At 35.0% G+C, this 12,660-nt stretch overlaps 2 protein-coding genes across 5 annotated transcripts in view; one reads left to right on the forward strand and one right to left on the reverse strand.

Moving 5' to 3' along the window:
• The window catches only part of LOC139969129 (uncharacterized), a 23,447-nt gene that overhangs the window by 4,088 nt on the left and 6,699 nt on the right, over window positions 1–12,660 (forward strand). The window contains exon 1 of one of the 3 annotated variants that reach the window (XM_071973947.1): window positions 10,742–11,012. The exons of 1 other annotated variant lie outside the window; for it this stretch is intronic. The gene's annotated coding sequence lies outside the window, so the exon portion shown is untranslated. Of the gene's footprint in view, window positions 1–10,741; window positions 11,013–11,043; window positions 11,063–12,660 lie in introns of those variants that run through there. One more of the 3 variants, XM_071973948.1, reaches the window with a different exon arrangement.
• LOC139969132 (phenazine biosynthesis-like domain-containing protein 1) lies at window positions 239–10,203 on the reverse strand. Of its 2 annotated transcripts, none has more exons than XM_071973954.1 (9): window positions 10,028–10,203; window positions 8,510–8,609; window positions 8,178–8,276; window positions 7,317–7,426; window positions 6,738–6,767; window positions 5,882–5,973; window positions 4,496–4,689; window positions 3,118–3,180; window positions 239–2,095 (listed from the first exon to the last, which is right to left on the reverse strand). In XM_071973954.1, exons 1-9 carry the CDS (start codon window positions 10,124–10,126, stop codon window positions 1,980–1,982), a joined length of 903 nt encoding a protein of 300 aa, XP_071830055.1. In that variant the 5' UTR covers window positions 10,127–10,203; the 3' UTR covers window positions 239–1,979. The 2 variants fall into 2 exon arrangements, with proteins under 2 accessions (XP_071830055.1, XP_071830054.1); XM_071973953.1 differs by lacking the exon at window positions 5,882–5,973 and adding an exon at window positions 6,043–6,137 and having other exon boundaries at window positions 10,028–10,202.

Below are 12,660 nucleotides of genomic sequence, written 5' to 3' on the forward strand. Positions count from 1 at the left end.
TATCTTATTATCACAAAAGGCATTTGAAGTGAACCCGTATAACATCAAAGATAGGAGTATTGTAAAATACTCATTACCAATTACTTGCACCTATTTTATAGTACTGAGAGTGAAAAACAAAACTACTTCCCTTATTCACAAAGAGTATTGGTACAAACCTCCTGAATGAATCTAGTATGTCAAGATGAAGCATTTTAAAAGTCAACAAACACTCAACTTGCAACAAAAGATGACTCTCTATAAACGATTTATTTATTTATTTCTCTATTGGCTTCCAAGTATATGCATTACAGAACATAGTATCGTAACTCTAGACTTCACTCGCAATTCATTTAAGCAAACCACTAACCAGAATGCAAAAATGCATTGTGGTTTCCATGATGTAACATGAGTAGTTTTCTTCATGAATCTGCCATAATGTAAAGTGATGGTGTACAACATACTTGATCTAAGTAATACAGTGAAAAGCAGTGTGATGTGACAAACAATAAATTCACAATGACACAGGCTGTCCTGAAATGACCATGGGCCTCAACAACAGGCTTCTTGTACCAAATATGATAGGTACATCAACGTACTTAAAATGACATCTGTCCTTGTTGAAATATTGTGTAAAACATGGTTTGACCCCTGGTGAACTCAAACGACCATTGACAACATTAGGCTTCTTGTACTCAATGTGATAAAATTATATACCAAATATGAGATCTGTCCAAGCTTCCCTTGCAATATTATGTTTAGTAAGGTATGTTATTGTAGAGAGACAGGTAAGAGGGGAGTGAGGTAACTGTTTCAGCATATATTTACTTCAACTGACCTTTGACCTCCACCAGAAGCAATAATAGGCTCCTTAAATTTCATAAGGTATCATCTACATACCAAATATGAGATCTGTCTAAGGTTCCCTTCTTGCAATATCATGTTTACAAGGCTTTCACGATTTGAAATGTTTTCCCCAAATGACCTATAACCTCCACCTAAAACAATGAGATTCTTGTACTCAATGTTTTACTTCTACACACCAAATATGAGGTCTGCCCAAGCTTCCCTTCTTGAGATATAGTGTTTACAAGGTTTTCACAATTTGACCCCTGGTGACCCCATTCACAGAAATAAATAGGCTTCTTGTACTCAATGTGGTACTTCTACACACCAAATATGAAATTAATCCGACCTTCCCAACTCGTGATATCGTGTGTCACAAATGCACACACACGCACACATAAGCCGTCATGAATGCAAAGATTACGATTATCATCGAAACCAAGAATCGCTTACACTTTATAGAAAGTACTGAAGATGTCAAATGTCTCTTAACTTTTAAATGCCATCAGTGAAAGCCTGAATGAAAGAATTCCTCGAGAAGAGAGCTTTTCGTTTGTTTGCATCTTTGGTTTGCATGTAATATCAGTACTCTTCTTTATAATATTTGCTTTTTATATAGCGCTTTATACCAGCGATAAGTCTCGAAGTGCTTTACAGACGTTATATTACCCCTGGTCAATGATAAACTGTCCCTCCAGTCGGCTGCAGTTATATACTGCGCCCAATGACAAGTTACCTCACAGGTACCGATTTAACCCCTGGGTGGAGAGAGGCAATTGAGATAAAGCATCTTGCCCATGGACACAACATAATGAACTAGGCAGGAATCGAACCAGCAATCCTTCGATCACAAGTCCGACGCCTTAGCCAATTGGCCACCACGCTTTATGACGAAATAATAGCTAAAATGTTTACAACAGTAAATGCCCCTAAAATAAGAATCCTTGATACTTTTAAATTAAATTAAATGGAATGAAATGTCATTTGGCAAGAAGAGAACTATAATGGTTTCAGCAAAGTTACTTGAATCGACTTTTTGAATAAAAGGTCCTACAGTATGATGTGAATACATTTTGAAATCTTAAATATACATGTTTGCAGGTTTGTGGGTAAATACTGGAAAGAATCGATTCAGTTGTTTCTTTTTTTCATCATCAATTTAAGAGCACTTTTCCTTCTAGAACTATTTTTGCTGTTCCTGATAAATCAACTCGTCCGTCATCTCTCATCTTGATCTCCAGATTCCCACCTCGTGCTGAGCATTGTCGAGCTGTAATTATGAACGTAAAACGCAAAAAAAAATAGAAATAAATAAATAAATATAAAGGGGGTTGTAGGATAAAAACCGACAATACAACATATTCTTGAATAAATTTGACAACACCTACTAAATAGTGGTATTAATTATGAAATGAAAACTTTTCAATTTTGCAATTAATATATGATCAAAAATTCAAAAGAAGTCTGTCAATTCAGTGTAACATGAAAGTAATTTAAGCAATGTTTACTGGTAATGGCGAGAAGTACCGTGCCATAACTGTATGATTCTAGTTTGCAGGACCACACAGTCAGAGTGACTATAAATAAATGCATAAGAAACTTAAACTAATCAGAATCAAAAAAGTCTTAAACGTTCTGTATGCTAGTAAGATATCATGCCTCATCTGTTTCCATGTACAACTCACAGCTTCCCAAGTTTCAAACTGCCGACTATTAAATGACATTTGATAAACATGATGTCACTTAAAAATAATAAATAAAAGGCAAAAGACAGTCTTTCACATTTTCAGTTATACAATTTTTCATAATTATTTTTTTTTGTTGTGTGCAAATTACCACAATTGTCGCTAAAATGTTAGCATTTAATAATAGTGGGCTGAAGCAGCAATTCCTGTGTATTGAGGAATTGCATGCCAGAGATACTTTGGAAACATTTTCTATCAATGTTCATGATAGTTTGTAACACTATCGTTAGGATATTCCAGACACTTTCACAAACATTACCACAATATGTATGACTACATGCATGATTACCGAGGTGATTAGTACAAGAGAATTTTTTGTACAGCTTAAGGAAAGCATCCAAATGTCACAATAATTGATATTTATTTGATATTAATATTCAATGTGCATGCCACAATTTGGTCCATAAATGGCTTTGTCAAAATAGATTTCGGTTTATTCACTGCCGAAGATGTTACTTCAAAGAATACATCGTTGATGGAATATCGGTTTATTTTTTCTATAAATAAAATCTGCTAGAGTGTTAAACAGTTACCATCCTTTACTCACCATACATTTCCTTCTTTCCTAAAACGTTAGACCAGTAAGGTGACAATACTGTGTGTGCTGCACCTATATATCACACAGAAAAAAGAAAATGTTATAATTTGGGGGTACGGCAGAAATCTAGCAACATGTCATTGTGCAGATGCATAAAAATGAATGCAACACTTTATCAGCAAACTTAGTGGAGCTACTCTATGTAATTGCAGTAAAAAGCTCAGAAGAAATGAAACAAGAAAAAATTAATTTCAAGAAGAGAAAAAATTGTATTGTCATGGTTATTTGACAATATATAAATGTCGTTTTGAAGACATATTTTTTTTTAAGTTATTTTACGTAATATTACCTTTTCATACTATCTTGTTTGCTATAAACTCTTATTGTGCTTTTAAAACCTCCTATTGTTTTTTGTTTTTTTAAATAACCACGTATTGTATTTTAATAACCTCTTATTGTTTATAACTTTTTTGTGTTGGTATTTAAGGATTATTTTATTAGGTTATCATTTGATTTCACTGTATTTATCTCCTTTTTATAGGTTTTTGTGAAGCGCTTTGATACTTTTTAGGCTTTTATTTGCCTAGGTGTGTAAATTAAAGAACCCCTATCATACAACTACCACAACAACAATCTCTTTTACTACCCGTTGCAATATTAGACCACGAAGACAGTTCCGGAATGTGAACTACTTTAATAAAAAAGCGAAGAATTGGAATCCCTTGTGATTTGTCAGCTGAGCAGATCACATGTTTAAGAAAGCACAAAGGCCCACAAAAGAACATTTACGACAATGTCACCGAAACTCTACAGGTATAAGGCAAATGATTTAAGTAGTCAACAAAGTCACGAACTAAAGTCCTGTATGACTTAACACTATTTGCAATTACACTCAGCTGGTTTAAGATATGGCCCTAATTGTTTGCAAAATAGTATGGTCTTCCACTTGAATGTCATAAACTTAAAGGCATGATTATTCAAACTTCAACATGTGTATACTTAAAGGGTGTGAAGACTCACGCACAAAGAAATGTCACATGCCGGTAATCTGACCTAGTTTTGAATAATGAGGTGTAACAGAAGTGTTAGACACCACCATCGATCCCAGAAAGTACACACACAGCTTGCTACCGTCGGTAATTGGAACACTAGTGTACAGTCAGTACATACAGCTGCGATCAATACCCACAGCACAGTGCACAAACGATACAGCGATGGACATCTCAGGTCCAGCTAAAGATAACAAGGTATCACGTTTCATTACTGTCTGCATTTTGTAGTGACACAAAAAAAAATTTACTTGCAAGCAACCGAAAGTTAACTTTTTCAGATGGCGGCACGCGGTTTGGGCGAGTCTTCAATGCCTTTAATGAGACTTGTATAATACCTGTGACTGGATCTTCATCGATACCATTCCATGGAGCAAAGTATCTAGAGATGAAATCGTAAACTCGGCCATCTTCATCGACTGCTCCATTCTCTTGGCTTCCTCTCAGAGTGATGATCACACCCATGACCTCACCTGTCTTGTAAGCAGCCATCATCGCTGCTGGATTAGGTGACATCTTCTCCAATTCCTCTCTGTCGAATTAGATTTGAAAAAACAAAAAACAAATGAAGTCTTGTTAATGAATGCTGCTCAGTTAAAATTCCAGCATATGTCTTAAAGGGAGTGAGACTCGCGCACAAAGAAACGTCTGATGCCGGTAATCTCACCTAGTTTCAATGAGGTGTAACAGAAGTGTTAGACACCACCATCGATACCAGAAAATACACACACAGCTTGCTACTGTCAGTAATTAGACACTAGTGTACAGTCAATACATGCAGCAACAGTCAAAACCCACAACACAGTGTACATAGCAGAGATGGACATCTCAGTTCTACATAAAAGAAAACAAGGTATCATGTTTCATTACTGTCTGCATTTTGTAGCGACAAGAAGAAAACTTCACTTGCAAGTAACGGAAAGTTAACTTTTTTTCAGAGGGCGGCACGCAGTTTGGGGCGAGTCTTCAATGCCTTTAAATATTACAATAGTGATTTTTGAAATTGACCTAAACTGTCATAAATCATAGCTTTCGAAATGAAAAGGGGAACAAAATGTGACTAGTATTCGGGCCCTGATACATATCTCTGAGACTTACAGATTGCAGAGGATGGACCCCAGAATCGACTCTTTCAAACCTGAAAATTGTTAAGTATCTCTGTTGTGACTTCCAGGCTGTTGTCACACCTTTTACGAAGTTTCAAAATTTGCACTCAGCAAATGAGTTAGGCATAATCATTCCTGAATCAGTGAAATTAATTTCAGTCATTGACAACATGATTTAGTAAATAATTCCTTTGAGATCTGTTCTGAATTACCCAAAAGCTTCACTTCATACATGAAATTCTATATCCTATATATTTATACCTTTAGAAATGAAAATTGTTCACAAACAGATGCAAAATATTTTCCACAAGTTTCTTCAGTAATCAGATCAAGTCACCAAAAGATGATCACTTTAACAGGATCTGATTGTAAAGTGCAAACCATGAGAAAATATGGAAATGGAAAATGTGACAAGTCCTCCATTTATGGTTTTCCAGTGGAAGAGCAATGAGAAAATCATTGTCTCTTATTAATCTTTAAAATCTAAAATCGTAACCATCAAACAATGCAATGATTTAGCCATATCAAATAAGGCCATGTATGAGTTCTTCTTAAAAATACATGTGCATGAGAAAGCTATGTTTATAATATGATCCAACCCTCCAAAATAAAGGGTACCTTGTACACGAATCTGGTACTCGGAGAAGAAGCTCCTTGTTTGCACCGGGTGTGTACTGTACATCAAAGGGTGAGGCAGAGTCCAGAGTAATCTGATCAGTAACAGAGAGAAAAAAGTACAGGGTTACATAAATATTCTTCAAAGAAGTATGAGGAGGTACCTGTGGACGGACGGGTGCAAGAGGACGACCAGTTTTCTTGTCGAAAGTGAATATAACGTTTCTGCCAGCTTGGAATGATAATCTCCTAGTGTTATCTGAAAAAAACACAATTTTTATTTTTTTAATTTATTTCCAGTATAAATATAAATATTTTTATAAACAGTACATCAAAGGTGAGTACGTAAAGAGAAAATATTATTTTAAAATGTAAGTGTACAAAAAAAAAAAAAAAATATATATATATATATATACAAAACGTACAAGTGCAGCTGTCTACAATAAATTATCCCAGATTACCATTTTGTAAATAAATAGCAGCACGAAAAATAAAGCTATTTCTATACACATTAATTCTGAATTTTGGTGTTATTGCTTTGTTTCAATACACAGCAATTCATTTTGAACACAGTATGAGAGATGCCAAATTAAGGTTTGCCATTAGCCTAAAAAAGGTTTGCAAATTCTGAACAATGAAAATCTCTCCACTTGGCAATGTTAGAAGAACCTCTAATATAGCCAACATACACAGGAACAGTAAATATAGATTTTGCACAAATTGGAGCTTACATGAATGTAACTTGGAAACAAACACACACTGCACAATGTGTACGACAGGCAGATGGAATGTTTTCCACAAATGATCATATTTCCTTAACATGCAAATATTTACACATAAAAAAAAAATTGCAACTCACCTCAATTAATTTATCCACACCTTTGGGAACCTGCAAAAATGATAAAATATACAAAAAAAATGATAACGAAAGGATAAAATAAGAGACAATAATGGTTCATAAAGTAACACTTTCCTCAATTGTAAATCACTGGTCTGTGATTGATGATTCTTCAGTTAAAACAAAATTCTACATATTGTAACTCTAAATTTTGAAATGTTGTCAATTTATTTTAATATAAAGTAAATATGAAGAAGCTGGTCCTATGATGTGATGAGAAAGAAGTTTCAATTTTCAAGTGCTAGTTAAGATCCAATTCCAAAGATCTGAGATCCCCAAAATATTATGCTGGAAACAATATTGTTTTATGTTTTAGGTCAAGAAACAGCCTTCAAACTAAGGTCTAAACTGAAGCAATTTTGTTGCAATGTGGATCGTCTAAATAAAGCTGTGTGATAATAAATTGATAAATATTTTTTATTGACCACAATGCAAACACGGTCAATGATACTGTTGAGAATGTCAAAACCTGAAACTAGACAGCATAACAACTTTAGGATTATTTTCCTTAATTTACTACTCTCAATGTTCATGACCCACCTTATCGCTGGGAGGATTCTGAGGTAAGGATATCGTGATTCGGTCTGCCGACCTTTTCGCAACAAGGTCACCACTCTTTGTCTTGAAAGTGAGTGCATCTGATTGATTTCCTGTGAAATAAATATTAATATACAGTAGTACAAAAGGAGGCAAAAAGGTAATCACATTAAAGTATTTTATTACATACTGCACCTGAGCTAAATTCCCTGTCCGAGTGATGACAGGTTACCTTCAATAACATTATTACGATTATATAAACTTGATAAGAGTAAAGAATGATTTTGTTGTTGTTTATCATTTAATAATTACATAATGATATATCAGGCCTTCTTCTGTTGGTTTATATCGCCATTTCACAATAATTCAACATACTGTCTTCAAGTCTGAGGCTCAACAGGTGTCCTTTGTTACTTTCTTCCGTTATTTACAAAGAGGTAAATCTGGCTAGCTCTTAATATGCAATGCATAAGCTTCTGAGAACACAAATAATAACAAATAAATATTAATAAATATGTAATTTATATAGCGCCCAATCACACAAAGTATCAAAGTGCTTCACAAAACAAAATAATAACCTTATAAAAATAATCCTAAAATACCAACACAAAAAGAGTAGAAAACAATAAGAGGTTATTAAAATACAATAGGAGGTTATATAAAAACAAAACAATAGGAGGTTATAAAAGTACAATAAGAAGTTATAACAAACAAGATCATATTATTAAAGCAGTTTTCGTTCCACATAGAAGTCTAACATTAAGCAAAGTGTGTCGTATTAATATAGGTTATCACATATCATAATTGTCTTTTATAAATTGGTTACAATATAGTAAACAACAGTTATATTTTCTGACAACTTACCTGAGCAGAAAAATAAAACAGCAGCTGAGGCGACTGTAGCATGCCCACAAAGTTTGACTTCATTCTTAGGGGTGAACCAACGCAACTCAAAATTGGAGGCTATTGAAGAAAATGATTGGCAAGTCTTATGGTGAAGAAAATAGTAGTACTGTACCCCATTACTGAAAATATTTATTGTTTAATAGTGAGTTTTGTAATAACGGAAGTTGACTTTACATGTCCTTGCATAGTAAAAGAAATTTTTGAACACTCAATATCAGGCAGTACAGCTTACATACTGTACATGTACACATTTTAAACCAAAATTTTACATACCAAGATTTAGTACTTACATTTCTCAAAAGAATCACCAGGTTGCAATATTCTGACAAATGCAGTCTCAGACAAATTCATCTCCATTGCAAGTTTCTGCTTGGTGTCATCGCTGAGATCCTACAAGAAAGTACCAAAATAATATAAAACTGTTAGCAAACTGCTTATCCACTAGAGAGCCTGTGTAATAGAATGTATAAAAGTAAGTTGGCCTGACCCCTAGCAGGATCTTCTTCAAAGGCTAAATGACAAGTAACAGTAACAGAAGGGACAAAAACACGCACAGAATACAGACAGGTTAACGAGCATGGTGAACACAAAGAGATAGATGTAAGGGGATTAGTAGACAAGGGATGGAGAGAAGAAAGAAAGAAACAAGCAGGGGAAGAGGAGAGGTAGGAGATAAACAATGGAGGGACAAAGGGAGGATTAAGGAAAGGGGGTAGGGAAAGACAGGGGCACAGTGCCTACATAATATGACCCATGATTACAAGTATAAAACTGCTGAAGCTTGCAAATGCTCTAGCCTGTGGCCTAAGTCATGCCTTATTGATATAAATATGTTATTTGCATTATATGTTTGTGCAATTCTGATATTGCATTTTAAAAGGTCTCTATCGACCTTGTTGATTATTGAGTTCAGGTCTGTGTATCTTGTAACTTGGGAAATCCAGAAGGAATCTCAACTTTTTTAACCAAGTTACAAGTTACAATACCAAGTTGAAACCCAAGTTACATACATTGTTATCCCTGCAAAACAAACATTGCCCTATTAAATGTACAAAACTGTTTGGCATTCCCTATCAGATGATCTTTAATCTATAAGCTCACTTACACTTTTCTAAAAACACTAAGACCCTTCTAAACATCTATTGATATCTGTATTATATTTTCATGGACCTGTTTCAGGCAAAAGTTTGAACATATGTTGGCTGTGGTTGGAATTAGAGGTTTTGTGTGGGTTGGTGGGTTTTAGCTGAGTGTTATGGGTGTGGAAAGGTGGGAAAGTCGTGGCAGGGGTCGGGAGGTTTGTGTGGGGTCAGGGCTTTCATTTGTTCTCTTCTTTTTTGCTTGTTTCTTGTTTAGAGATATTTATGAATATTTTCATTGTTACGTATAGTGAGCCATATTTGTTTTTTTAGTGCACTTCCTTTTGCAACTTTATATTTTTGTTACTAAATAGCCTTCTGTATACATGTACTTTGTAATCACTTGAATGGTGTGATGAAATAAATTAATGAAATGAAGTTACTGTAGGCCTACTACACAATATGAAGTATCAAATTCAAAACGAAATATGCATTGTACCTATCTTTAGCATTTTTTCTTAATGATACTTTTACCTACAATTACAAAAATATGATAGAAACGTTCACGATTTAAACTAAGACTACAATTACAAAAGCATACGAAGCCCACAGAGTTAACTCTAGGCTAGATATATGTACGTGATATGAATCTGGCCTAGGCCTAGGTGTGAATTGTGGGACTGCCATTTGGGGCCGAAATTATTTTTAATCTAAAAATAAATATTTTACCCCATTTTGTATAAGACACACTGCTGCTGGATTTCCTGTAAACGGCTTACTAGCAAATGCATCAACAGTGAATATTGGCAAGCTTTTCTCGCTTGCCATCTCTGTGTTCTGATTGCTTCAAGTGATTGTGCAGATACTTCAACGTGCGCTATACTTCGTCTTGTTGGACCAGATTGGATCGAAGCTAGCGAACCATCAAAAAGTCTACAAAATAACGTTCCTGCAAGGAGGAAAAGGAGATGTAGTATAGCTTCAAAGTATAGTTGCAATTGATTTGTAAGATCATAATATTTGATTAAATAATCAGAAAAACATCTTTTAAAACTTGATAGGGTCCTTGATGAAGACTTGAGTGTCCCTCCTGATCCTTCCCCCCCCCCCCCCCTATTAAACTAAGCTTGGCTATTAGTGAAAATCGAGTTACCGAGTGATCGAGTCTCCCAAGTTAAACACCTGGGAGAAGGAGAATATGGCAAAAACCGCATGTTTGAACTGTTCGCATGCAGGCACAGTACTTTTTATTCCACGTTTACCTGCTGTATATATTTCCGGACCCTCTAAGTGACCCCAGGCCCTTGGTGATAAGGTATGTCAATGCCAAATTTATTGCCATTGTGAAATTAAGGTTCAGTTGGTAATATGCTTCCGTATTGTAAACTAGCTTCAAGTCGGTATATTTATGTCACTCGACTGAAACAAAGATCTGACCGAAAAGCAGCGTTGATAAATTGCTTCAATCATTTTTTCTGCTAGTTCCATTTCTTTGCAAAATCGACCAGGCTATCTTAGCTTGATTATTGCGCAATCGAAGTAAACACTTCAAAACTTTCTAGGAGCTACGTAAGGCCCTCTTAGGACGTTGGATGGATGTCGCTGTTATGAACGTGCTGAATTATAATTGATTACCAAGAAATCATTGTCATTTGCCATATTCAAAGTGGTTCCCCTTGGCCGTTGGTGCGCCGTAGCACAGGCTTAGTAAATAGTGAGTGGGAGGTTCTAATCTAAGCCCTAGGCTAAGCTCTGTAACTAGTTGTAAGTTAACTAAGTCTAACTAATTGCATGTAGGCCTAGTGCTTACGCTTTTAATAGCCCCATTGACTTACGCAGTAACACACTACAGTAGATCACAAAAGTAATGTGGTCTCTTAGTTTAGATAGAAGTTCTCACTTGCTAAACGCTATCCATCACTAGAAAGCTGACAAGTTGGCCATTCATCTATTGACATATCCTGGTCGCATATAGTCTACTCTAAGGTTAAGGTCCAGTGTCCAAAATAGATATTCATCATATTTTTTTTAGCCATCATTTATTGTCAAACTTTTGCCATAATAACAAACTTATATAAAAACATATCTATGACACTAAATAACTGTTTGATTACAAATACTCAATATTCAAAGAGCATAGCACAATTACTAAAAGTGTCTCTTAGGGGATTGTATGATAGAGGTCCTCGATGTTTACCATGATCTAAATGTTTCTCAACTTGTAACAGAAATTTAATTTATACAAAAATTCGTTAACGTTGGGAATGCTCAAATTTACTTACTTCTGGAATATATAGTATTTGATATGAAAAATTAAAAAATTCAACGGATGCTTCAATAATAGTTGATAGCCGAAAAAAATATCAGACTTGGAAAAAATATAAATTGTCTATTAATTAAAAAGATGAACGTTGCTCAACATCTAAAACAAAATCAGAAATAATTTTTACACTTGCAAAAAAATGTTCAAAAGTCTGCAGACTCCTCCTTTAGGCCACAGAAAGTACATCGTGAATTGTCAATTAAACCCATCAAACTCAGAAGATGATTTGTCCCAAGTATACGATGAAGACAACGAAATTGAACGTATTGTAATTTAATCTCCCTTAACGACTTGAAAGGAATTTGATAGATAACACGCCAATGTAGAGAGCTATAATCGAAATTTACATTCCACTTAACAATACACTTTGGAATAGTTACGTGTCCCTGAATTAGTTGCTTATAATGGAAACAACATGCTACTAAGATTGAGAAAAGCCCAACCATACAACAATGCAGTAGCTTAGTAACAAACTAACAGTAGGCCTTACGGACATTTGGCTATTTGAGTCACAACTTACAGTACAGATCAATGTAGTGTCGTTAAACATTTGATGAACATTATTTATACTGTATGCCATTTAGGTTTAATAACTTGTAATATAGGTGTACAGGGATAAGACTGGATAACATTAATATCAATCCCACACATCTACCAAGACAATTAAGTACTATGCTGCTGCTGCTGCTGTTTTGCCATAGTCCTCATAGAACCGTCGGCATTCTCTTGTTTGCCTTTGCTCTTGCCACGGCCATTCCTCCATCTGTCCACTTCTTGATGTTATCGATCCATCCTGTTTTCCTACGTCCTGGCCTGGCCTTCCCTTCTACTTCTCCTTCTACTGTCATCTGAATTAGGCTATCTGATCGGCGCTTCCAATGTCCATACATGGACAGCTTCCTCTTCCTTAACTGGACAAGTACTATACATATGCAAAACTCTTTGATTTTGAAGAGAAAGGCCTGACCTTTTAACTCTTTTTCTTTTATACCAGAATCCACAATTTTTGTATCGCACTCTTGTATTAAATATGTACCAT

The sequence above is a fragment of the Apostichopus japonicus genome, chromosome 6 (assembly GCF_037975245.1).
Source record: "Apostichopus japonicus isolate 1M-3 chromosome 6, ASM3797524v1, whole genome shotgun sequence".
Classification (NCBI taxonomy): domain Eukaryota; kingdom Metazoa; phylum Echinodermata; class Holothuroidea; order Aspidochirotida; family Stichopodidae; genus Apostichopus; species Apostichopus japonicus.